General features: G+C 43.3%; 2 protein-coding genes across 2 annotated transcripts in view; both read left to right on the top strand.

The window, feature by feature from the left end:
- LOC310673274 (protein lifeguard 3-like) overlaps nt 1–10,324 on the top strand; it is a 34,489-nt gene extending 24,165 nt beyond the window's left edge. Inside the window, exons 3-12 of the mRNA XM_083431583.1 lie at nt 564–658; nt 1,489–1,553; nt 3,312–3,365; nt 4,712–4,762; nt 5,136–5,175; nt 6,943–6,980; nt 7,595–7,682; nt 8,413–8,508; nt 9,046–9,099; nt 9,710–10,324. Coding sequence (XP_083287709.1) covers nt 564–658; nt 1,489–1,553; nt 3,312–3,365; nt 4,712–4,762; nt 5,136–5,175; nt 6,943–6,980; nt 7,595–7,682; nt 8,413–8,508; nt 9,046–9,099; nt 9,710–9,856 — 728 coding nt within the window. The 3' untranslated portion in view covers nt 9,857–10,324. The remainder of the gene's footprint in view (nt 1–563; nt 659–1,488; nt 1,554–3,311; nt 3,366–4,711; nt 4,763–5,135; nt 5,176–6,942; nt 6,981–7,594; nt 7,683–8,412; nt 8,509–9,045; nt 9,100–9,709) is intronic.
- Nucleotides 10,325–12,548: 2,224 nt separating this feature from the next.
- LOC310673278 (protein lifeguard 3-like) lies at nt 12,549–26,845 on the top strand. Its single transcript, XM_083431600.1, has 12 exons — nt 12,549–12,705; nt 16,419–16,498; nt 17,205–17,299; nt 17,504–17,568; nt 18,271–18,324; nt 18,851–18,901; nt 19,600–19,639; nt 20,343–20,380; nt 22,441–22,528; nt 23,680–23,775; nt 24,241–24,294; nt 26,025–26,845. Exons 2-12 carry the CDS (start codon nt 16,447–16,449, stop codon nt 26,166–26,168), a joined length of 777 nt encoding a protein of 258 aa, XP_083287726.1. The 5' UTR covers nt 12,549–12,705; nt 16,419–16,446; the 3' UTR covers nt 26,169–26,845.
- The last annotated feature ends 353 nt before the right edge of the window (nt 26,846–27,198 follow it).

Raw genomic sequence — 27,198 nt, 5'->3', positions numbered from 1 at the left:
GGTGTGGTAATCAAATCTAGGTTATGTTAATAGGAAGTTAAAGGGTGTGTGTATCATGGAGAAGGCATTATAAAGAAAGGCTTATGCTATAATAGGCCACTCTTTTTGATCTGCAGCTAAAATTGCCTTTTGAGGCAAATACACTTCTAGCCACATAAAGTGGCCTGAGAAGAATATGTACTTAATGCACAGCTTCAGGAGATTTTGCAATCAAGCAGCTTGGTTTCAGTAGCAGCTCCCTGGCAGTAAATACCCAGGTGCTGAGATCTAAGTAACCTGAATGATCAGTGTAGAGGAAAGGCATATGGGAGATGGTGATTTTAGCGGAAGATAATGAGTAGCTAGAGAGGGTGAATTTAGAGCTCTGAGGGCACTGAGAGACATTCGGCCCTTCAAAGAGTTGGCTCTATGGGGAGGCAAGTCTTTGCACACTCACCCCAGAAGTTTCTGAAAATACTATGCCAACCCAGGCCAGGAAATTGTTTCTGGTTCTTCCCTTCTCTAGCTAGAGCAGGTGAAGGTAATGTAGCATAAATACCACCATTTTGTCTTCCTTTTGACAGGAGATGTCTATGGTGGTGGCGTTTCTGGAGAGGATGGGACTTTCACTACAGCAGACTGGGATGACAAGAAAGTCAGACACGTTTTCATCCGCAAGGTAATAACTTGAGGAACTACCGTTGCATGGTCCCCCATTGCAGCCTCTGCTTTAATGGATACTTCTCTTGGAAGAAGCTAGTCTGTTGCTTTGTGTCAGAGGGAGAGAATCTGCAGGAGGAGTGTTGCCCCGTTCCGCAGAAATGAATGAATTGTGGTTACAAGGTGACAACTAGGCATTTAGACTTGATAGGGGTAGGGATTCCTTTTAGAGAACTGAAAGTTTTGCTAAGTGTTAATAAAACAAACCATGCTGCTTTTTGAGCTAGCATTTTGAAGCACCCCCTTCTGCTATCCCTGGGGGACTGTGTAGCATTTCAGAAATGCAGAACTGTAAGGAAGAAGGACAGCTGAGCACAGCATCCAAACACCTAGGTGAGAAGCAGTTCAGAAATACATTGTTTCTTGCTTTCCCAAATGGTATGTGGTAGGTAGCAAACTCAGTTTATATCCCCCAGGGCAAGTGTAGGGAACCTGGGGCTCTCTAGATGTTGCTAAACTACAACCCCTATCATCCCTGACCATTGGCCATACTTGTTGGGGCTGATGGGAGTTTTAGTTGAGTAACATCGGAAGGCCCAAAGGGTACCCACCTGTGCTTTAGGGCAAGAGTCTAGAAAAAACTCCTAGCCTGCAAACAGATAGGTGAACTGCAGGTGGCTGCAGCATAATCTGTTGGAAGCTTCTGGCCCTCTCTGTAATCAGGGGTTCTTTAGAAGATTTACTGCAGTTCAGAAGACAGTGAAATGAGCACCATTCATTTCCAGTCTCTAGGTTGGCATTACTGTGCATTTACACAGCTTCATGTATACTGCATGTCTTCATTTCCAGGTCTACACCATCATTTCTCTGCAGCTGCTGATAACTGTGGGCATCATTGCAGTCTTCACCTTTGTGTAAGTTTGTGCTCCAGCAGTCACAGACTAGTAGTGCTTTTCCCTACTGAGAAATGTCTGCAAAATAATGGTGCTCAGCAAAGCAATGTATTTTTTTATTTCCCCTTTGTTCATGTTGAAGCTCAGAACATTTATTTTCAGCTTCCACCAGTAGTATTAACCATGCTGACACCAGAATAGTTAATAGTGTTGTTGGAATAATACTGGTTCTATAATTTACTTCTTATTCAATTCCAACTCAGTCTATGGTGATAAGGAAAGAGAACAAATAGGTTAGGGGTATCTTTGGTAGTAAAATTAAAAGAGCCATAATTCTCCCTCCAGCAGTTAGTTGTAGCACTATACTAAATGCTTGGAATTATTATTTACTCGAGTTAGTACCACCAGGGAAATAGAAACACCTTTTTTTGCAACCGCAGGAAAAATGGTTCTAACTTTATTCTAGATACATACTAGAACAGTGGTTCCCAAACTCCCACTTGAAAATTGCTGAGGGTCTTGGCAGGCCACTTAATGATTTCCTCCCTGCTTGTTGTAGCAATTGCAATGCGCTGTGCTAGATGCTGTATGCTTTTAAGTGTGTTTCTATTGCTTATTTTGTTCCTTATATTGTATAACAATTTGCACTCCATAGAATTAGGACTGTAGTACAATGAAATACAATATAAGAAATAAAAGAAGCAATAGAAATACAATTAAAACTAAATATGAATCGTGTCATTAATGTGGAAATACCACAGTCTACCTGAATAAAGCTTGCAGACCACCAGTGACCCTCAGACTACAGTTTGGGAGACCTCTATCCTAGGCCTTGCACTGTAATTGGAGCATGTCCTTAACAGTTGTCTTCTGTTCATGATCTATTCAAGATAGATCTGTTCAAGATGGGTGACACCTGGCTTGAGAGCAGTACATGTGAAAAGGATCTAGGAGTCTTGGTTGACCACAAACTTAACATGAGCCAACAGTGTGACGCGGCAGCTAAAAAAGCCAATGCAATTCTGGGCTGCATCAATAGGAGTATAGCATCTAGATCAAGGGAAGTTATAGTGCCACTGTATTCTGCTCTGGTCAGACCTCACCTGGAGTACTGTGTCCAGTTCTGGGCACCACAGTTCAAGAAGGACACTGACAAACTAGAACGTGTACAGAGGAGGGCAACCAAAATGGTCAAAGGCCTGGAAACAATGCCTTATGAGGATCGGCTAAGGGAGCTGGGCATGTTTAGCCTGGAGAAGAGGAGGTTAAGGGGTGATATGATAGCCATGTTCAAATATATAAAAGGATGTCACATAGAGGAGGGAGAAAGGTTGTTTTCTGCTGCTCCAGAGAAGCGGACACGGAGCAATGGATACAAACTACAAGAAAGAAGATTCCACCTAAACATTAGGAAGAACTTCCTGACAGTAAGAGCTGTTCGACAGTGGAATTTGCTGCCAAGGAGTGTGGTGGAGTCTCCTTCTTTGGAGGTCTTTAAGCAGAGGCTTGACAACCATATGTCAGGAGTGCTCTGATGGTGTTTCCTGCTTGGCAGGGGGTTGGACTCGATGGCCCTTGTGGTCTCTTCCAACTCTATGATTCTATGATTCTATTATTCCTTATGAGGATGACACGGGGGAAATATTAATACGTAGCAGTGAGGATAGAGACTGGAGTATGAAGGGATCATACAGATTTCTTGCAGAAGCAGCATCCTGCCTCCTGTGATAATTAATGTGAGAGAAAATATTTATATTACATAATTTTCACCCTCCACAGTGAACCCGTATCCAGTTTTGTAAGGAGAAATGTTGCTGTTTACTACGTATCTTAGTAAGTATTGGCTTCTCTCCAATATCTCCAGCAGGGCTGTGCTGTCTGTCTGCTCAGTTTAAAACATAAGAAGAGCCTGCTAGATCAGGCCAATAGCCCATGCAGCCCAGCATCCTGTTCTCACAGTGGCCAACCAGAAGCCCATGGGAAACCTGCAAGGCGGAGCACAAGAGCACCCCTGTGGTTTTCCAATGGAAGCAGAATGCAGCCACCAGGGCTAGTAGCCTTCAATAGCCTTCATGGAGTTGTTCTGAGCTCCGTGGCACAACTTGGGCTAAATCAGTATTTTCTGTTATGGTGGATCTGGGTGACTATAGATACACCCTTCTTTGGGGATGGGAAAGCCTCTTGTCCAGGGTTCTCCAGAAAGCTGGCAACTCTGCTTGTGGAAGCAGGGATGGAACTTCAGGTTAAATCACCTCATTGCCCGGCCAGGCATTGCAGGCACACAGCTTGCTACCACAGGGTTAAGAGCACACCACTGTATGTTTACAGGCATCACCCAAAGGCCAAGCGTGTATCTGTTGTCACCCTTTGGCATGACTGGAGGTGGGGCAGAAGGTCCATGATCATCAGAAGTCAGCAAGATATCCTGCCTTGGTGCTGATGCTCCTGTGTGGTTGCATTTCCCCCTCCATTTCCCATTACTGCTGTTTTGAGTAGTACAGAACTTTGCCATGGAACATCATGCAGAGGAGGAGCATTTACCTGGAAGTCAGTCGCTTCAAACTGTGGGACTTACCCATGTTTACTTGGAAATCAGATTGGGCTGCAAATAGCCTATATCCTATGAGAAGTGAAACGAGCCTGGAGATAGCTGGGCATCTGTCCCAGGATGTTAAACTTATCACCCTCCTGATGTTGCTGGGCTCCATCTCCCATAAGCCCCAGCCACCATGATTGATGGCCAAGGATGATGGGAGTTGTAGTTCAGCAAGATCCAGGGGGTGATAGGTTCCTCGTCCCTGGTCTATCCCACCAACTCCCATGTGCAAGAGAGTAGAGATCGTAGTAGAAGCAGTGGTGAACAAGCCTAGCTCTGCTAAGATGTGATGTACAGAGAGAAAATCACAGAGACTAAACTCCCCCTGAGGCGTCGGAAGTGGTGCTCAGGAGTGGCACCAGTGCCCTGAGTTCTCCTAAGTCAGCAAATGTCACTTATCAAGGTCCCACAACACAACAATTGAAGCCAAATTAACCACTAATCAGGGTTTAGGGGGGGGCATATTCAACTCGTGCATCTGAAATCCCAGCCTTTTTGTGTCTTTAGGGAGGGATGCAAAGTTCTTGATAGATGCAAGGTCCTCCTATGACTCAAACATCTCACTCTTGTTTCCTTCCCCCAGTGCTGTGTTCTTTGTCACTTACCTGGTGCTGGCATGCTGTGAGGGCCCACGGTGAGTCTTACATTGGATATTCTTGGTGACTGTGGGATGTATAGGTAGGTGAGTGGCTGAATGTGAGGCGGGGTTTTGAAATGAGTGGCAGCTGGGCAACATGGGAAAACTAGGCTGTGCAACAATTTCCCAAACACCGTTTTCTTTCATTACTTGTGGGTGGTTTGGAGCCAGCGGTGCAGTGTCTGAAGGGATGTGCATCCACTTTGAATGAAGCCTGAACCCAGAGGCTGCTTTGGAGTCTAGAGTAGGATTGCAACTCACTTGGCCTCTTTGCTTCTGGTGAAAAATGCCTACAGCTGGGAGGATGTGCTGCAACACTTGGCCCTAGTGACACTGCTTACACATCTCCTTTCTTTTCAATCCCTTCCAGGAGACGCTTCCCATGGAATCTTATCCTTCTGACCATCTTTGTAAGTAGGCAAGTTGTTCATGGGGCTTGGGCAATGGAATTTTCCATGAATTCCCTCAGTGGTGGTGGTGGTGCAATTTTTTAAAAAAAAAATTTAAACATTTTTATTCCACTCTTCTTCCTCACTGCTCAGAGTCATTTGCATGGGTCTAGCCCCATGGCATCCTCTCTATAGCCTTATATGCTAATAAATAAATAAAAATTAAAAAATTGTCCAGTAGCACCTTAGAGACCAACTAAGTTTGTTCTGGGTATAAGATTTCATGTGCATATGCACACGAAAGCCTACCGTATTTTTTGCACCATAACACTCACTTTTTTCCTCCTAGAAAGTAAGGGGAAATGTCTGTGCGTGTTATGGAGGGAATGCCTACGGGTGGCATGCCTACGGATTTTCCTCCTCTAAAAACTATGTGCGTGTTATGGTTGAGTGTGTGTTATAGAGCGAAAAATACGGTATACCCAGAACAAACTTAGTTGGTCTCTAAGGTGCTACTGGACAATTTTTTAATTTTTATTATTTATTTCGTCTGTGTCAGACCAACATGGCTACCTACCTGAATCCTTACATGCATTTTAGACTGAGGGATTGTTTTGAGTCAAGGTCTTACTCACTGAGCTTCAAGGCTATGTTTGGATTTGAGCACAGATCCTAGTGTGATGCCAGTGTACACAGTCCTGGGATGGACTACGTAGCGTAGATACGATGGGTTTTTGATGGAAACTTTTAAAAAATAAAAATTCCAGAAAAACCAGAGCGCTGAGGGATACTAAATTATCTATGCCTAGTCTTGCTTTATACTCCAGGCAACACCTGAAACTATTTGTATGTAGCTTAAGCTGAGCAAAAGGTTAATCAGCTATTTTGGATGTACACCCAGTCTAGATCTGAAGGCTATGTCTAATTATGTACACAAGACTCTTCTGGGGATATCTCACCATATTAAATTTTGGAGACTCTTTGTTGCAGCAACTCCAGGCAGTTCAGTCAAAGATTTATATTTCTCTTGAGGCCCCACTTTGTGAATGTAACAGGTATCCTCAGGGACTATGTAGTCATGGATTGGCAAAAATGTTATTGTTAAGGGATTAATAATAAAACAATTTATTTATCTCCCACTCTTCCACCAGAATCAGTACAAATAAAACAACCAGTTTCTAAAGAACTTAGTACAACCAAACACTTAAAAATAAAGGTCAGACAAACTCAAAATAGCAGCAGAGATAAAAGATGTTGCACCTTAAAACTGGCAGCAATCAAATGCGAAATTACACATTAACAACTTGTCTAAATACAAGTGCTTTCCATTACTAGTGAAAAAGACACAAAGAGGAAGCCTGACAAACAGCTTAGGACCAGGTTACATTAGAGCAGGTGTGGCTAATGTGTCCCTCCCAGATGTTGCTGGGCTACAGCTCCTCAGTCCAGATCCTTGGCTATGCTGGTTGGGGCTGGCTGGAGTTGGAGTCAAGAAACATCTGGAGGGCCACAGGTTAGCCACACCTGCTCTAAGGCACCCTGGTCTTAAGATGTGTAGGGCTTTGGAGCTACAGTTCCCTCCTTGTCTTACTAGCTTGTGCTATTTCCCAGGACTGTGCTTACTTGATGAGAGCATCTGCAAGAAGAAAGTATGAGAAACAAAAGTTTCACCTGGTTTTCAGACTTGACAAATCCTAATCTGAAGCTATTGCAGAACTGAATATCTGTGAGGTTATGGTGATATGCCAGGAAGGCAATGTTCACTTTTACCTTCTGTTTTTCTTCTAGACACTGGCCATGGGATTCATGACGGGCACCATTGCTAGGTAAGATAAACATCATCATAATCATCGTTAGCTTGCTCTCTAGCAATTAAACTTGAGCTTCTGGTTAGAGGTTACTTTCACAAAGATGACATCCATTCTCACATCTCACAGCTGTGATTTAAATCGGGTACAGGATTCTGAGGACCCTGATGATGCTACACAAACTTCTTGTTCTATCACCTCAAGGAAGCCACATTGGCCCAAGTATAGTTCTGCTGCTTGTATTACCTGCTGCTATATAACTATTTCCAATACCTGAGCCTTATTGGTGTGTCCAGCCTACACCGAAATCATTCATTTAAGTCTCACTCCACACTGAGCATTGCCCATCTAGAAAGGAAGGTTTGTAGGTTCCCTGCCTTGAGGTGTTTGCGGCAGGGAGGTATGATTGCAATCCTAAGGGTTGAGACTGGTATATATTGGAAAGAAAGCTGTAAGCAGACTTGCTTCTAAATAAATGCATTTAAAACTGAAATGCTATTCAGTATGTAAATTGTCCTGAGTTTAGATCTAAATTGTGCACTTAGGATTCAGTGGCAAAAGAGTTATCATAAAGTAAAAAACAAACCCCCCAGACCCTTAGGTAAAAATAATTCTTTAACTCTCTATTTCAGCATGTACTCTACAAAGGCTGTTATAATTTGCATGATAATCACAGCTATTGTGGCCATAATTGTCACCATCTTCTGCTTCCAGACAAAGGTGAGGCTTGCTTCTTCCTTGAAGGTAACATTGGTGTGGTCCAGTGTGGATAAAAATCAATGATTTTTTAAAAAAACAAATTGGATTTTTTAAAAATTTAAATTGGATTTTTAAAATAAAATGCTTTTGCAGGAAAAATATTTCTAAAGATAGTTTTCTATTTAAGTTAATTATAGTCCAAAGGTTATTCATCATGAAATAAGTTTTTTTTTTTAAGTTTAACCACATCAGTTAACAAACATGGATATATATGCTATAATGTTATTGTTTTAGTTAAATAAATTGTTTAAATTGTTATTAAGGAAATGATTATTTTTCTCCTTCCAATAAAGTACAGCAGAAAAGTTGTCCATATATAAACAGTTAACTTATTAAACCTCACAATAATTTTATAATTATCTGTCAATGTATTTCTAATAGTATTACCAAATCAGTAATTTTTGATATAACTGTAAAAACTTTTCTGAAAATTTATTATTCCAAAAATGAAACCTTCATCTGGTTGTAAATATTAAGATTATGCCAGCAAGAATGAGTCTTTCTGTGAAAATATGATTTAAATCAAGTCTTACTGACTAGTGATTTAAATCAAATCCACCCTGGTGTGTGTGTCTTCTGTATCATGGAATTGGTAGAGCAAAGAGGTCTCCTGCAAATTGTGGTATTGTGTAGAGCGGGCTACTTGCTATCTGCATCTTTCCCCCAAAATGTGTCTTGCTGTTGTTGGCAGGTGGATTTCACATCCTGTACCGGCTTGTTCTGTGTGTTGGGCATTGTCGTCATGGTGACTGGGATTATCACAGCCATTGTTCTGGCCTTCAAATACGTAAGTAGCTGACACTGAAAGCTTGGCCTGGAAAGGGATTGGTGATGTAAATGGTAAAATTGTTGCCCTCCAGGTGTTGCTTGAGTTCAACTCCCATCCTCTCTGACCATTGGCCATGCTGTCTGGGGCTGCGATGGGAATCCAGCAACATCTGGTGGGCACAGGTTCCCTACCCTGCTTTACAGCTACAAGCAATTGGTCACGTGTGTGTGTGGTTTGCATTTGACCACTGCATGCTCCCATCAGTTACCAGCTAATACTGATAAATTACTGCAACTAACCAAGTGTCTGGCTCAGTGATGTGGGGGTTCTGGATAATCAGTGTCCTGCCAACCTTCTTTTTTGAAATGTTCAATTCGCACTCTCCAGTTCCTCCAAATGGGTCCTGACTCTGTACCGATGCTCACATTTCACTCCCAGCCACTGCTCCTATTTGTGCGCCGTGGACAGGCCTAGAGATGCTGTCAGTGAAGTTTTAATTCAATCAAAACACTCTGCTTGCAGGCCAACGACTCATTTGGTTCTCTTTCCTTGCAGGTCTATTGGCTCCACATGCTGTATGCAGGCATTGGTGCCATTGCCTTCACCCTGGTTAGTAGATATATATAATTGTGTGTATATATAATTACTGGTCATTTAGGTTTCTTGCCTGCTCTACATCAATAGGACTCAAGGCAGTCAATATTGGTGGGAGAACATAACCTTGCCTGTATCTTGTGCTATGCCCTGGGAGGAGCTGGGGTAGATAGCAACTTCCTTGATAGCTTTAAAGGCTTACGGCTGTAAGAACAGAGAGCAAGAAAGAGCCCAGTGCACAGCTTCAATGGGGGCTGTGTGGTGGCTCTCCCTCCCAAACAATAGTTAATGTCTTTCTGGTTCATTCTGGTTTGCTGTCATCATAGTGTGATGGGCAGTGCTATGGCTGCTACATTTGTGGCTCACCCTCTGCAGCAGTGAAGACTTGGCCTCACCACCTAGATATAATTTTAGTTATCTTGGGTGACTGGGTAGGTTGCTAATTGCAAGTGTCTCAGAGCGTAGGTGTAGTAATTAGGGCAATGGGTGTGGTTGCAATATGACAAAGGCAGTATGTGTGTACCAAAATAATGCATGGATTGTGGTTGCTAACTCGGGGAATGAAGAAAATTTTGGTAATTTCTTCAAACTTGTGACTAACTGCTTTCCTCATGGCTTTTGACAGTTTCTTGCCTATGATACCCAGTTGCTGCTGGGCAACAGAAAACACGCCATGAGCCCTGAGGAATATGTCTACGGCGCCCTCAAGATCTACACAGACATAGTCTACATCTTCACCTTCCTCTTGCAGATTGTGGGCAGCAGAGATTAGGAAGCTGAGGCCGTGCCTCTGTGCTAGAACTTTGGCAACCCTCCCAAGAAGTTCAGGGGACCTCTGACTTCGACTTTCTTAATATAATGTTCTGCTGCGTTGCTCTTGCCTCCTAGAATGTATAGACGCTACTAAGGGATTCACATAGTGGACAGAGCTAAAGATAAGATATGATACATTGTATACGCTGTAGATATTGACTCTAATTTGTAAGATGTTGTTTATTTCTCCATTTCCACATGTGGAATCCCCTTTTTGTATCTGATGCCCTGGATTCAGGAATCTGTATCACTGCTTTGGAGTGATGTATGCTAGCCCTCTCAACTTATCTCTTATTTGTAATTTTGTTTGGTTGTTTGTTTTTGGTCAGCTTACTTACCTAAAATGTAGATGGCCCTTCCATCTAGAAAATCCAAAGATCCAGGGCTCAACTATACAACTGCAAATAAAATTTATATTTTTGAATAAGATCTCCCAGATGGATGTGATGGGGGCAGTGTTATGCTGGTTGCATATTATTATTATTATTATTATTATTATTATTATTATTATGTTTATTAACTTTCATTATAAAAAAATACAAATGTAATAATTATATTCATCAACATGAAATACAAAACAAACATAAGGGAACTAGAAGAGCTTGCAGCTGTAATCTCAGAGCCTCTATCTATATAATCTTTGAGCATTCTTGAAGAACAGGTGATGTCCCTGCAGACTGGAGACAGGCAAATGTTGTCCCTGTCAAGGAGGAGATCACCTTCCTGAGTCCTCCCTCTAAGCTTCTAATAACTCACACGTAGGCACTGAATGGGTTATCAGGCTTTATTGCCATCTTCTCTGGTACCAGCTACAGACATCAAATGCCAGTCTAGTCTACGGCGTATTCTCTCCCTCCCCTCGGCAGGCAGCCCCATCATTTGTTCCCACTTTGGGGACTAATTGTTAACACCTGCCTGAGGGCCCCCACCCAGCAATACTTGCTTACAGAATCACTCCTTCATGACAGTCCCCATCTTCAAAAAGGAGAGAAAAGAAGACCCTCATAACTACTGACTGGTCAGCTGGACATCAATACCAGCAAAGGTCTTAGAATAAAGAATTAAATAGTCGGTCTGTGAGCACTTACAAAAGGATGCTGTGATTACAGAGACCCAGCATGGGTTTCTCAAAAACAAGTAATACAACTGGGTGATACTGAAAGTCATGGAATTTGATGAGGTCACCCAGGTGCAGATGAGGCTAATGGGAGTTGTAGTCTAAAACATCTGCCGGGCACCAGGTTGGGGAAAGGATAGTGTTGACAATAGTTGGGTGCTGCTTCAGACAGTAGTTATGTGCACAGTAAATCATACAGCATACACACCTTGTTCTAAAGAGTTAAAGGATCCCTATCTATCCCAAAAGCCCAGAGAGACTGTAAGCATGACGATTTGCCACAGACTCATGCTTAAAAAAAAGTGAGAAAGGGAGGGGAAGGGTGTACCTGTTCTGAAGCAATTGGAACCCAAGTCAGAGATCGAAAGGGCTGTGCCTTTTGTTACTTATGGTCTCCCCAGATTGGCATGCAATGTTACACTGCAACGGGTGCAACCACTACGGCTATTCCTGGACACGGAGAGCTTGACCACAGTAGTGCACTCACTGGTGACTTCAAAACTGGATTACTGCAGTACACTCTATGTGGGGCTTACCTTGTACTTCCCTTGGAAACTGCAGTTAATGCAGAATACTGCAGCTTCGTTGCTGGCAGGAGTGAGACTCTGAGCATGTAAAGCCTTAAGGCAAGAGATATACGGTACACTGGTTGCCCATTTGCTTAGCAGGTTGACTCCTCCTTCTGTCTCAGAAGATCTGGGAAACATGGTGTGGTTTCTGAACTAATCTTTTCTGTTATTGTGGGTTTCCTGTTTCCTTTGTGTTTGCATTCTGCTTTTTCTTCAACTTTGAGGTGCACTTGCAGTCTCAATAAGGCACAAAGGTCTGATCACTCTGACACCACAAAGTCTCATGTAGTATATTCCCAGATTACTAGAAGCCTATGCACTGTAAGCTGATGTTTGATGCTTCCCCAATACATTCTTTTATGTCTCTGTAACACTCCCCCAACCATAGAAATACAAATCAATGCAGAGCTGGCCCTATCATTAGGCAAAGTGAAGCAACCACCTCAGGTGGCAGGTGCTGGGAGGCAGCCTCTGCCACCACCCTTAAGTGTCCCTCTTAACCCTACAATGATCTTTGGGCTTTCGCAACCCCAACGTCCTGCTTCAACTCCATTTAGTGGGTCTACTTGCATGGATTACAACACCAGACTCCATTTATGACTTACCTTAATGACTTGTCCCTGATGTGCTCAAAAGCCAGAAGTGTGACTATCTGCAAGTGTTATGCAATTTGGAGGAATATTAACCTTGCAATTGCCCAAAGGGTTTATCAGAAGCCAAGTGTTGGTTCAAACAGTAGTGGTGCATGATTCCAGGACAAGGACTGAATCCAGGAGGAAATCTGCTGATTTGCGGCCTTCCAGGACTTCTAGTGCTACTTTTTAGGTGAAAAGGGAATTTCCTCTGACCTCGGTGCTAACATTTCCTCCCTGAGCTCTCGACGCAAGGGGAGCTTGCAATAGCTCAAGCTCGCCTCTTGGGGGCACTCCCGCTCCATCCCAGAGCCCGCTTCATGCAATAGGGAGGGGACCAAACGTTCCCCCTCCCATCACTTCCTCGTCATTTCTGGGAACTTTTCTCCCATCATTCTCGGGATTTACTTCGAAGAGCGGTAAGTCATTTTTCGGTCTAAGACTTTGGCAACGGGAGAAGAGGGTGCCGGAGCTAGACACACGGGTTAAGGTAAGGATGCTGGGAAATTTGGGGCAAGGGATTGGGTACCCGTGCTCAGTCACATGGCGTAGGGGGTCACTTCGGTTTGGACGGTCACTTAGATTTCGCTCTAGCCAACGAAAAAGACCCAGCCTCCAAAGTTCAGGTCTAATCTTAATTCCCGCGCTAAGATTCAGGGGCGGAGGTGGAGTCTGATTTGATCTTGAGGGAATCAATAACTTCTAGCCCATTTTTGCCTGGAAATCAATCGACTGGCACAAGCACCACCGGCGCCTTGTGTTCGGCTGTGACTTTTCCGACGGGACCTACCAAGGGATAAACGCTACTCTCAAACCCGCATCATCACACATGCGAGCAGACCCCCTCGGGTCCAGACAGGCCCAGGCCACTTCCAGCTTCAGAGATCCTTAAACCATAATAACGACAATGCAAAAATATCAAAATAAGGCTCTTAAAAAAAGACTGAGACGTCATTTGATTAAATAATAATAATAATAATGCAAGCTTTCCTTTTCTGTGCAGATGCACTAATTATTGAGGTGGAAATGTAGCTTTTGTGCCATGCCACAGTTGATACTAAGCATGGTGAGCCTGTTCGAATGCTCTTGTTCCATAACGGAGCAGTAATGGTTCTTTATCTGCTCCAACATATTCATGGAAGCTGCTGATTCAGGCAAACTGGCAAAAGTATGCCATGAAATTGTGCTATTAAGAAATAACATTAAGAAATGCCCCAGAGAGTCGCAAATTTGAGTATGTCTTGAAGCCATTTCCTTTGAATTGCAGTGTTTCAAAGTTTATGGAAGGTATTTGTTTGAGGAAGATGGCCTTGTCAGTGAGATATTTTGAGGTTTCTTTGATGTACAGTGCTGCTTGCCGTGAATTGCTGCAGAAAGTAGATCTCCATTACTCAAAACGATCAAGTGGGTGGAGGAGCTCTCCCGTGTGGATGAAACCGTTGCGACTTTTTAGTTTGGAAAAACTGACTAAGAAGGGACAAGATAGAGTTGTATGAGATTATACATGATGTGGGGAAAGTGGATTGAAAGAAGTTTGTCTCCCCCTCTCCTGATACTGGAACCGGGCTGGAAGTTTCGGGACAGGTAAAAGAAGGTACGTTCTTCATACAGCATGTAGTCAAAACGATGGGATTCAATCCCACAAGAGGAAGTGATGGCCACCAACTTAGATGGCTGTAAAAGAGGATTAGACAAAGTCATGGAGGGATAAGAATATCAGTGGCAGCTAGATAACACTAGGTAAGTATGCTTCTGAATACCTGTTGCTGGAAATCACCTGTTGCTCCACACACGTGGTTGACCACCATGAGAACAGGATACAGAACTAGATAGCCACCTGTGTTTCCATGACTTGGATGGATGTAAAATGCAGCGCCAATTTAAAGCATGTATGTTATTCACATATCATCGTATTCTTGCAGATACATTTGTACGTTGTATTAATTGTTCTTAGAAACATCGGTAGTCTCAAAAACAGCGATGGAGGACCATTGGGCCTCCCAATATTGCTGAAGGACAACTCCCATCAGCCCCAGGAAGCGTGGCCAATGGCCAGGGATGCTGGGAGTTGTTGTTCAGCAACATGTGAAGGGCTAAAAGTTCCCCACACATTCTCTAAAAGATCTGGAATGTGAATATATAATAAAGAGAACTGTCAGGCCCATGTCCCCTCTGCCATAGAACCAAATGCTGTCGATTTGGCAGATTGACAGAGGCTATTAGGGGTCAGCCCAAACAAAAATTTCAAAAAGAATGAGAAAAATATAAAGAATACCTTAAAAAGGAGTGCCCTCAAATTAATACTTGGACTTGTTTCAATTAACTTCTGCAAAATAAATTATGGCCTTTAAATTAAAAAACAGAAAGAAAAAAGCGGTAATAACGAAATAGGAGACAGTTTACAAAAAATGAAAAGAGAACCATGTTGAGGATGAAGGAAGTTAATTGGAAGAAAAGAAGAACTGAAACATGGTATATATATTGTTAATTATTTGTTCAAGCTGTCCATCAAACTGTCCAGTAAAGTTAGTGAGGAAATGGGGGACGGGGGAAAGAACCAAAGGCTGTTCCATTTAGCCATGTGCTGTTCAGATGTCGGGGGGTGGTAGTGTATTAATATTACAATAATATATGTATGTATTCTGAGAATACTTGCATTCAGAAGTGACAGACCCCTAAGGAAAAAAGGGGAGGATGACTAACCAATAGCAGGCAGTCCTTCCCCCACTTAACCACAGAGTTTGTTTTGCTCAGGGTTGCGCTTCCTGTGATAATTCACAGTGTGAGGATTTTTAATTTTTTTTATATATGGAACTGCTTTTAAATGAGCAGGTGATAGTGGTGGCCAGGATTGCCTTTCCCCTCAGTTTAGGTGGGTATATCCACCATATGCCCTTCCTTTAATAGGTTTCATTGAGCAGCAACATTGAGTCATGCCTTAGTGACAGCCAGGTCACACTCTTCAGGGGGCTATTTTTGAAGAGTTCAGAATCTGGCTGCTGGGAGATGGAGATGGGTTGCAGAGGCTCAGTCCTGAAACAAGGGCGGTTAGTTTCAGGGTCCAATTCAGAATGCCCCCCGCCCCCCTTTTCATTTCAATGTTCCATTTATTAAAAATATACTTCTCTTTGAAGAAACACTGCAAATCAGGCAGCTAGTGTCGTGATGGATACTTTCAGCTATGTCAGGTGTGGGGAACCTTTGGCTCTTCAGATATTGCTGAACCACAACTCCCATCAGCCCCAGCAAGCATGGTCAATAGCCAGGGATGATGGGCACTGTCATTCAGCAACATCATCTAGAGGGCTAAAGGTTCTCCGCGCCCAAGCTATGTCATGGAGTGGAGTGCAGACACCTTTCCTCCATGGGCCTAGAAGACAAGGCAACAGGCTATGGGGAAAGAACAGGAGTTTGAACCTACAGATAGACTACCTCAGAGACCATTTCTTTTATGCATAGGCCAGTTCTTAAGAACGTGCTTTGTAGCTCCAGCTGAGCAGAAGTAGGTGGCAGCCCCTTGTCCAAATTCCCACCACCATGCAGTATAGAAACTCCCTCATCTTTGTTCTTTATGGCCCTGCCTTTACAGCCTCCTGAAAGCCAGCCTCTCTGGAAATAAGCAATTGCTCTGACAGTGTTAGAAACTCAAATATATAAGCAAGGCTCCAAATGGCTCCTTAACCCAGGGTTACAGTCACCAAAACAGAATGCCTAGTTGTCATTTGGGGGCCAGACGGCTTGGAAGTTGTATTTTTCAATATGTCCTTTTGATTCCTGAAATTCAAATATAATGGATAGAATTCTACAGGATGTGTTGCTTGTGAGTGAAAACAGTCAAGATCCAAGGATGCCTAGGCATGCAGCTCCAGATGGTGGAGACATCAGACACCATCCTGGCACCCGGGCATCTTCACTTGGTTGCAAGTGGCTGATAGCCAGGAGCAAAATTCCCCTGGTACCTGGTGAATTTTGAATGCTGCACTCTGGATCCAACACCTTTTCCCTTACGGTTTATGCTTGGCACACCTTGCTGGGCTCCTTTGGCCTGGTATGTTTAGAACCAGCAGTTCAGAGAAAGGGGTGCTGCCTCAGGGAAGGGCATGTTGTATTTTGCATCCTGTATTTTATGTTTGTTTTCACTCTCCAAGGCTGTAATAGAAGGCACAAGTGATAATGAGGGTTTACCTCCTTGGTTTTTTCCAGGTGCTGTGCTAAGCCTCCCTGAGACATCATGGCAGAGCAGAGTCCACCTCCCTATGATGGCAAGAAAACTGGAGCTGCAGGTGCGAGAGCATACTTCGATTTACCTGGTTAAAAGCAGAGATTCTGCAAGACAGGTGGCAGAGGGGTGAGGGGTGAGAATATTGCGAATTGCTTGGGACAGGAGAATCTCCATAAACGGGGAGGAAAGCTGAGAGCTGGTATGAGGAGAGGCGCCAGGTACTAGGCAAGCCAAGAACCAAAACAAATGGGATGTTAAATGCATAGTTAATACACTGGTACCTCTGGATGTGAACGGGATCCGTTCCGGAGCCCCGTTCACATCCTGAAGTGAACACAACCCACGTCTGCTTGTGCGCGGGTTGCGATTCGCCGCTTCTGCACATGTGCGTGATGTCATTTTGAGCAGCTGCGTGGGCGGCGAAACCCCAAGTAACACGTTCCATTACTTCCGGGTCGCCGCGGAGCGCAACCCAAAAACACTCAACCTGAAGCAACTTTAACCCATGGTATGACTGTATATTTCTTAAACTACAAACAGTAGCCACTGGTGGGGGCTACCAACAACTATTGGGATCACAGTGGGTATTGATGGATAATACAGTGCCATGTGAAAGGTCCTGTAGAACCACTTTTTGAATTCTACTTCATGCTAAGTGTGGAAAAACAATGCTTCAGCAGCGTCTATGGGCCCTAGGGTGGAATCTGTACCATCCAGATCTTTTGGCTTTGAAATTTACACTAACAAATGTTGCTGTTTGTCATCAGATACAACAGATTTGGAGTGTCTCGTAGAGGAAGATGGGGGTTTTCACATTGCTTATTGGGTTGACAAGAATGTCCGGCAAACTTTCATTCGCAAGGTAAGTCTGAAGGCACTTTGGGGGAGAGGGAGAGGGAGAAGGCATATACAGTATGATAGGGTCAAGGTGCTTTAGTGCACAATTCAGCAACAGTCACCATTCATGAATTCGTGAATCTGATCTTGGCATCTATAGATGGCAACATGCTTGTTTGGATTTATATATGTATGCAGATGCTCACATCTTGTTTGTCTTCATGACCAGGTCTACAGCATCATCACCCTTCAGCTGTTGGTGACTGTGGGCATCGTTGCACTCTTCACTTTTTCGTAAGTTTTCTGGTGCTCTGCTAGAACTCTGGAGGGGTTCTGGAACGCTAAAGGTAGGGGTTATCAGAATGAACCAATTCCACCCCACTATTCTGACATCTGGTTAGTTCTGTTCGCATTTAGCTCCATTTGGAAATTCAGATTCTAGATTGTAGCAGATGGAATTCTGTATCTGTGCCATTTCCCTAAAATCAGGGAAAAATGGATTTTATGTTGATTTGTTTTTAATTAATTAATTTTTTAATCTGTCCTGCAATTTTAAAGTGGTGAAATTGTTCAAATATCTGCCTCTCTGTCATTTGGGCTTGTTTTGTAGAACTTTTTTTTCTAGATGGGAGACGATACTTTATTTTGTGACCTTGGCTTTTCTCAAAATCTTTAATAAGGAAATATTTGAATGGGTTCTTTCCCCCTTTTTCTTTTTGCCCATAAAAAAAATAATGCAAAATAATGCAATGAAAGAATTGCACCAGTGCATTGTTTCTCCATTGTTATAATTTTGTCTTTTAAATGGAAAACATAAATTTAAAAACCTTGTCCTTCCAAAGTTTCATCATTTTCACTACGGAAAAATGGCAAAATGCTCCTCCAAAATCCAGCTGATTCTGCCCACAATGTTCTGATCCAGAAACTATTCTGGCAGTACAGAACTGCAAGAACCAGGGCAGGTATCTCATCTTGTGTTCTGTTCCTTCTCCACAGACACCCTGTGAGCCATTATGTGCAAAGGAATATTGCCCTGTACTATGTATCTTAGTAAGTATCACTCCCATTACAGATGCAGAGCCAAATTCCACTCTTGACCTGTTGCCAAGACAGATTGCTCTACTGGCCAGCTAAGCTGCTTCATGTCAGATTCTCTCACCCTGTCTCTCCTGTAACTTCCATCACTACCATTTCATAACAGCACAATGGCTGTGTTGTGCAGGGGGCCTCTGGGGAATAAGTTGCACATGGTATCCTTTCCTAGAGGAAACCTGCCTTCTTCATCCATAGTTTCCTGATGAAACGTTGATATCTGATTTCATTGGTAATTTTAATGCGCTTTTTATATTTTATGTAAAATGCTGTTGATGTTTAAAAAGTATATAAATTCTATTAAATTAAATAACAAACATGCATAGTCAATTGATGGGAGGGATATTATTTTTGTATGGAGGCTATCTCCCTTCATGGTTCAAGAAGGGCTTGAGGGACCTCCTACATTTGGAAAGCTGTTTATTTATTAGAGTTGCCAGCTAGTTTTAAATAAGTCATCTCTCTCTCTCTTTTTCATCCCTAGCGCTGTATTCTTGATCTGCTACCTTGTGCTAGCCTTGTGTAGAAGCATCCAGTACGTATCTGTTGACGACATTTGTGATCACACAAAAAACAGAGTTTCAACATTTGCTGGGACTCATAGGGAGGAGACAATGACAGAAGATGGACTTGTCAAAGGAGTTGGCATTTTGACAATGGCTTTGGATATAAATTGCCTTGGTATCTTACTTGGCCAGCTCTCTGGGTGTAGTGGCTTCGCTTCTGTCCATAGGGCCAGTTCAGTTCAGGGAGAAAACTACTGGCTGACTCAGTCCCCCGTCAGTTGTGCTGTGGGGTACTACAGGGAACTTGTATTTTCCCCAATTTAACATCTACATAAAGCCGCTGGGAGTAGCCATTAGGACAGGGGTCAGCAAACTTTTTCCGCAGTGGGCCGGTCCACTGTCCCTCAGACCTTGTGGGGTGCCAGACTATATTTTGGAAAAAAATATGAACGAATTCCTATGCCCCACAAATAACCCAGAGGTGCATTTTAAATAAAAGGACACATTCTACTCATGTAAAAACATGCTGATTCCCGGACAGTCCACAGGCCGGATTTAGAAGGCGATTGGGCCAGATCTGGCCCCCAGGCCTTAGTTTGCCTACCCATGCATTAGGAGATTTGAAGTGCAGTGTCATCAGTATGTTGGATTCTCTCAGAATGGCTCCTTTTCTTGAGGTGAGACCGCCTGCACGTACTCTCTGACTCTCTTGCTTGGTGTCTTTCAGGAGGCGCTTCCCATGGAACATAATCCTCATGACTGTCTTTGTAAGTACAGTTTTTTGTGTGGTTTGCATTGGAATGATGCAAAATCTCTATTGGGGGGAGATGGTGGAAGAAGGGTCTAAGATGAAGTGTAGGGCAATGCATTTGACTCGCCACAAATTTTCAAGCAAAATAAATTGTCCAAATTGGTTTAGTATGTAAAAAATAAATACTTGCAATTCTATCCCCTTTTCATATATTCAGAACACCTTTGTATATCAAATATTGGGATCAACTAACTACCCTTGCTAGTGGAAGTGGGCTTTCCCCCTTTTCTTCTCCCCACACCCCCAAAATTGACTTTGGTTGTATGTGAGAGAAGACACAGAAAAGTATGTAGAGAAAAGTGGAGTGGGTTGTTCCATCTGGTGAGGTGAAAAGCTTGTGCTGACTGGATGATTGCCATAGTGCTAGGAAAAGGGCCAGCACAGAGTAGCAGATAAAGTATTTCTGTTATGTAAATAACGGAAGAAGCCAAAACTATTTGTCCTGATGTGTAACTAGGGGGTCAAAGGATGCTGTAGGTCAGAAGTGGGGAACCTGTGACCCTCCAGATGTTGTTGGACTCCAACTCCCATATGTCCCAGCCATGATGGTCAGTGGTCACAGATTACGGAATCTGTTAGATCTGGAAGGCCACATTTTCACCATCTCTAGTGCAGATGGTGCTCTGTTAATTTTTGTTTTGTTTTCTGATTTTCCCTAGACCATGTCCACGGCATTCATGACTGGCACAATCGCAAGGTACTGTGCAAAGTGGTAAATGGAAGTGATACAGTAGAGGCCTACACAGTGGGAAGCAGTTTCTGAGCTGGATTTAGAAAATGTGTCCAAATAGGTCATGTCCCCAGACACTACTGCACATCCCTTTTCACCCCTCTGCATGGAACTCATTTCTATGGCTGTGGCTGCAAAAAAATAAAAATAAAAAATTGCATAGCGGAAGTGTGGAAATAATTTAACATCCTGACAGAATGTGAAAAGTTCAGCAGGTGAGGGAAACAATAGCCAATAATGCAAAATTAAGTCTGCAATCCTAAACAAACCTAGAATTATGGGTGCTTGGAGTTGAACTGACCAAAGGTCATCTACTCCAACTTCCTGCTGATGCAGGCAGTCTGCTGCCACAGTGTCCCTGGAAGATGGCTGTCCAGCCTCTCCTTAAAAAACAAAATACCCCCCCTCTTACTAGATTCTTTAATCGCTACTGGGGAAATTCCATTGAACATAGTGGAGCTTATTTCTGAGTAAACATCCCTAGGATTGCACTGTGAGAGAAGCAAACAATCAAGCGGATTCTTGATGAAATAAACAGTGTTCCTTTTTTGGTGAAAAAATATGGGCATGTCTACTGTCACGTTTTTGATAAAGCAGTTTTGGAAGTGGTGTTGTTTTTAGCTATAAGAGGATGATATTCAACACTGCAGCTCTGCTTGCACAATGGACTTGGTTGTGGGCCACAGAGCTGCTTCCTCTCCTGTCCCCTCCAGCCACCTACATGCCCTCAAAATCAGCTCTGGCGCATTGGGGGATCCTATGGAGCACATTTGTAGGTGCACAGGGTGAGGAGAGGAAGCAGAAGGGTCCTAGCTCAATGATAGAGCACCTGTTCTGCATGCAGATGCTCCCAGCTTCAATTCTTAGGGTTGAGAGAAACCTGCTGCAACCTTCGAGAGCTGCTGCCAGTCAGTGTAGGCCTAACTGAGCTGGAGGAACTGAAAGGTTGACTTGGTATAATGCAGCTTCCTATTTTCCTATGTTTGCACCAGCAAAATCATGTGGCTGGAACATTGGATGTTGTTGTTGTTTAGTCGTTTAGTCGTGTCCGACTCTTCGTGACCCCATGGACCAGAGCACGCCAGGCACTTCTGTCCTCCACTGCCTCCCGCAGTTTGATCCAACTCATGCTGGTAGCTTCAAGAACACCATCCAACCATCGCTTCCTCTGTCGTCCCCTTCTCCTTGTGCCCTCCATCTTTCCCAACATCAGGGTCTTTTCCAGTGAGTCTTCTCTTCTCATGAGGTGGCCAAAGTATTGGAGCCTCAGCTTCACGATCTGTCCTTCCAGTGAGCACTCAGGGCTGATTTCCTTCAGAATGGATAGGTTTGATCTTCTTGCAGTCCATGGGACTCTCAAGAGTCTCCTCCAGCACCATAATTCAAAAGCATCAATTCTTCGGCGATCAGCCTTCTTTATGGTCTAGCTCTCACTTCCATACATCACTACTGGGAAAACCATAGCTTTTACTATACGGACCTTTGTTGGCAAGGTGATGTCTCTACTTTTTAAGATGCTGTCTAGGTTTGTCTTTGCTTTTCTCCCAAGAAGCAGGCGTCTTTTAATTTCAAGACTGCTGTCACCATCTGCAGTGATCATGGAGCCCAAGAAAGTAAAATCTCTTACTGCCTCCATTTCTTCCCCTTCTATTTGCCAGGAGGTGATGGGACCAATGGCCATGATCTTCGTTTTTTTGATGTTGAGCTTCAGACCATATTTTGCGCTTTCCTCTTTCACCCTCAATAAAGGGTTCTTTAATTCCTCCTCACTTTCTGCCATCAAGGTTGTGTCATCTGCATATCTGAGGTTGTTGATATTTCTTCCGGCAATCTTAATTCCGGCTTGGGATTCATCCAGCCCAGCCTTTCGCATGATGAATTCTGCGTATAAGTTAAATAAGCAGCCTCAAGTTTGAAAAGTACCGTACATTGTGCCTAATTTTGTTGTTGTTGGTGCTCTCACATTAAAACAGAATTATTTTAACAACAAAAATGTATGATTTATTTTTTTACCTTTTTGTTACCAGCGTGTATGATACCAAGAGTGTAGTCATTGCCATGATCATCACAGCAGTTGTAACCATCACTGTCACTGTTTTCTCCTTTCAGACAAAGGTGAGAAAGCCTGTTTTTCCAGTACAGTTAGCAGGCTTAGGAAGGGTGATTGCCCTGTGGTGGAAATGGTGACTTAGCTAAACATGTTTGGATCCCACCCTTACAATACAAGGCCCTTGTCATAAACAAGAAATTCCTTGTCATGGTGTTATGTACACCTCGCCTGTCATTACAACATGCAGTCCTCCATTTCATGAGTTAGGCTAGACAGCCACCCTTCTCTTTCGTACGCTCCCATGAGGTTATTTGGCAGGGGGGATGGGACGGGGACACCATAGATGTAATAATGCAGGCTAATGGCTGCAATTGTGACTACCCCTCCATTTAAAAATGGTATATGCAGGTAGAAAACTGGTTCCATCCTGGCAAGCTCTAAACTAGAGGCCTTCCTTTTCCCCACACACTGGATTTCCATGGATAGGAACATGGAAACACTCAATACAAAGTACTTTTCTCCCAGGGTGCTTATGCGGTTCTTGCTTTTTGCCGTAAACTTTCACATCAGCTGTATATTGTAGACCCCCTTTGTGTGTAGTTTCAGAACTACACAGGCAATATTTTATCTCATTAAAATAAATTGATTTTAAAAACCTGGTTACACGGTTTGGTGGGGACAGAAAGGGATGGAGGAGAGAGTGTTGTTGTTCTCAGTTCTTTCTTTTGGGCTTCCCATAGGCATCTGGTTGGCCACTGTGAGAAGAGGATGCTGGACTTCTTATGTTCTTAAGTCCCCCCCCCCCAGGCATCTGAGAGCAAATTAGTAGGCTTCTGCCACCTGTATGTCACACACTAAAATCAGAAATGAATTACTTTCTCTTGCTTTCCTGTCTGTTCTGCTAAAAAAAGAGCCCCCATAGTTCCTCTGTATACTAATTTGAGAGGAACTCCATCATACCTAATGGGGCTTCTGAACAGACCTGCAGAGGATTGGGGATTCTAATCTGAGGTAGCCATGGCGAAAGTGGAAAGTGGACAGTTTTTATGTCAGGTTAGTTAATCCAGGACACTGTTGTCTTTGGCTCTGCCCACCTGTTGCCCTCAGTACAAAAAATGGTTGCCCACCCCTGACGGAGGACTTCATAACTGAATACATTTGGGCAGTAATACTTCCCTAGGTAATAAGGTATTTTTGTCACTTCCTCCGTTGACAGGTGGATCTCACAACCTGGCGTGGTTTCTTCTGTATCATGGCCATTGTCTTCATGGTGACTGGCATTGCCACTGCCATTGTCCTGAGCTGCAAATACGTAAGTGGCTGGGGAACTTGCTAGCCTATGGTACCAGCAGTACCACAAAGCTTCCAGTGGCAAAGCAATCCCAGTTGATGTGTGTGTGTGTGTTCGGTGGGGGCTGCTGCATTGTTTCAGGAGGCTTTGAGCAATGGCTGCCCTTGCCCAACCTCTCACTTTCCTGAAAGAGTTCATTTCCTTCCTTTGGACCAAGGCCTGTTTAGAAGTTCAGCTTTATTACCTTGGCCTGCTGCCGTAAGCATCCCTTCAGTACACAATATGTTCTCCATGGGAATATTTTTGTTTTTAAAATGTACATCTATTTCTGTTAAGTCACCTTAGATCATTTTGAGAAACAGCGACTAATAAACAAAAATAATAAATAAATACATATTGGCAGGTCTCTCGCTAGGTGACTACTTAACCTTTTTCATGCAGAGATGTAGAAATTCATTAGTTGACGCTCTTTTTCTCTTCTTGCAGATGTACTGGCTCGACTTGCTTTATGCAGCCATTTCTGCTGTAGTCTTCACCCTGGTTAGTAGAGATTTATTGTTGATTTCATGAATAGAGGTACCCCTTTTCCTGAGACAATATATGTGCAGCATTTTGAATATTCTGGGTGTGCTGTGTTAATTCTGATAGGCAACAACTCAAGAGTTTCCTGTTTTGCCACCACCTCTTTGAGGTGGAGACATTGCAAGAATCTTCTGGCTGTCCCAGGCTAGCAGCATAACAGGCAAATGAAGCTAGAGGGGCACAAAAACAAGGAAAGGCTTTGGAGAGTGGATTTTGTCTAGCATCTTTAGATTTCTAGCAAAATTTATTTATTGCTTACGTTTCTACCTTGCTCCTCAGCCAAAAGACAAGTACGGCTGACAGTACAGTGGTGCCCCGCAAGACGAATGCCTTGCAAGACGGAAAACCCGCTAGACGAAAGGGTTTTCCGTTTTTCAATGGGCTTCGCAGGACGAATTTCTCTATGGGCTTGCTTCGCAAGACGAAAATGTCTTGTGATTCTTGCGATTTTTATTCGCTCCCCACCCCCTTTTTCTAAGGCACTAAGCTGCTAATAGCCTTTTAGCAGCTAATCCGCTAATCCCTTAAGCCTTTAATAGCCGCTAAACCGCTAATAGCGCTAATCCGCTAATAGGGTTGCTTCGCAAGACGAAAAAACCGCTAGATGAAGAGACTCACGGAACGGATTCTTTTCGTCTTGCAAGGCACCACTGTACTACTGTATGCAATGTAGCTTCATAGCAAATAGATGTGGGCTAAACCCAATGGCAGCTGCGTTGAGGAGGTTGGTACCAATTTTGTGGGAAGATGCTGGAACATTAAGATCCTTGGCTTTGTAGCTTTCACTATGTCTGCAGACACCAATGAAACAGGAATGCTTAACTGCAGCTGCAAATTACTTTGAATTGGTTTGGGCCTGTCAGTATTTTCATCCCTCCCATTGCAAAGATCACCAGATCATGTTTGTTTTACTTTCTGTCTCAGAGAAAGGAGGGGGCGGAAACCACTCTTCCAGACTTCCGTCCCCAGCACTGTACTGGTTTTTCTTTGATCTGTCTAAAGACTAGGTGGCAGTATGAGAGAGCTGACTCTCTCATGCATGTCCGTTATGGTCTTTTGTTTTGTTTAACCAGTAGTAACAAAGTTAGGTATGCAACAAAACCTCCACTGTTTCGCTTCCATTACTCCGCTGCATTTGAGGTGCTCACAATAGCAAATGTGAGTCCACTGCACCAGGATCTGTTTCGGAGGAATGCTGTGCTCTGCTGTTCAGAGGGTTGGTGAAGGTGCTCCCAACACCCAGCCCATGCAGCTGCTGAAGACATGGGCTTTAAAGGATGTACGGACAGGACCTTGCTGCATTGCAATAGGCTTAAGAAAAGTTTACAAATGACTAAGTGGGAAACTCTGGACCAAACTAAATGCAGCATTTTTCATTTAGTTTGGTCCCACATAGCTGCCCCCCGCACTTTAATCAATAGCTGGGGAGGGGGAAATCAGAGGGACCATGGCAGCCCCAGCCCAATACATTTTGGCGCCTGAGGAAAACCACAAAATGGTTCCCTAGCCAGGGAAGAAGCAGTGAGTGGAGATTTACATCAGGAACAGGGAGGGAGCAGGAAATTAAATCAACCTTACCCAATGGTTGAGGTGGGAATCAAAGGCTGTTGATGGGGAAAGAAGGAAGCTTTAAAGATAGACCGTTTATTGAATGATGTGGCTAAATGCTGCTTTGCGATTCCTTACAGTTCCTTGCTTACGATACTCAGCTGCTGCTGGGGAACAGGAAATACACCATCAGTCCTGAGGATTACATTTATGGAGCCATCCAGATCTACGTAGATGTCATCTACATCTTCCTCTCCTTCACACGGCTTGTGGGCAGGAATTAGGGGCTGTGGGACCTGTACTTAGGGCCAGGACTTTGTCTCAGCATTTGGGCGAAAAGGTTCTTCACCTTTCCCCTCTTCACCAGCACACAAGTCTGTTGTTTGCAAAGATCCTATACTGATGGTACACAAAGTTCATGCATAACCACTCCGCCACTAAGGCATTTTTGTGTGGCCATTAAAATTTTGCATGAAATTTGACTGCATGAAAATGCTCAATTGCAGAGAGTTAGTTGTGCTTAGGTCCTGTTGAAATCCATGAGATGTGTTATAGTCACAATTGATTTAAACCCCGCTGGTTTCAGTGTCATGGGCACAAATTGATTTCCTGGATTGGAGCCTGTAATTTTTACATTTTTCTGCAACATATGCAGGCAAGAAATATAGACCTTGCAGTGAAGTTCCGCTCTCTTAGCTGTAACTGCAAATATATATATTTAAAATAAGCCAACTGTCCATTCTTTATACATATTAGAGATTACGGCAACTGTCTTAATATAGCACTGTTTGACGTAGTAGGCCAGTGATGGTGAACCTTTTAGAAACAGAGTGCCCAAACTGCAACCCAAAACCCACTTATTTATCACAAAGTGCCAACATGGCAATTTAACCAGTGTATGCAATTTTTCCATGTGTTTCTTCTTTATGACTGCTGTTGTAATAAATAATCTTTCATAAAAGTTATTGCATTATATATATGTCTCTGAACACAGCCCTCAGTAAGTGAAAGAGATGGATCCTTTTTCAAGAATAAGACCACATAGTCCCTTTTATTTCTCATAGAACAAATGCCTCCCCTGTAGAGAGCAAGAATGCTTAAGGATGACCTCTGCAGGATTGTTAGCCCCCTATCTTACTTGACCCACCTTCAAATTGGCATGAGATACAAAAAATACGAACGCCTCTTTTTAAAAAAATGAAATGCACCCAACTATTAATTATGAGAAATAAAACACATGCTCTAAAACCCATGTATGGGGTGGGGGAAGAACACTGAAAAATTATACTTTTAATCTATGTAATTTAATAATAC

This window comes from Podarcis tiliguerta (genome assembly GCF_965153285.1).
Source record: "Podarcis tiliguerta genome assembly, chromosome: 1".
Classification (NCBI taxonomy): domain Eukaryota; kingdom Metazoa; phylum Chordata; class Lepidosauria; order Squamata; family Lacertidae; genus Podarcis; species Podarcis tiliguerta.
Note: the sequence above shows the minus strand (reverse complement) of the source record. Positions and strands in the feature narration are given on the sequence as shown.

Bases quoted from the DNA above. Each gene is read 5' to 3' on its own strand.
- LOC310673278 (XM_083431600.1), top strand. From the start codon at position 16,447: ATGGCAGAGCAGAGTCCACCTCCCTATGATGGCAAGAAAACTGGAGCT. The intron at 17,569-18,270 runs GTAAGTTTTCTG...CCTTCTCCACAG, and splicing joins GTTGCACTCTTCACTTTTTC to ACACCCTGTGAGCCATTATG. The intron at 22,529-23,679 runs GTGAGAAAGCCT...CTCCGTTGACAG, and splicing joins TTTTCTCCTTTCAGACAAAG to GTGGATCTCACAACCTGGCG.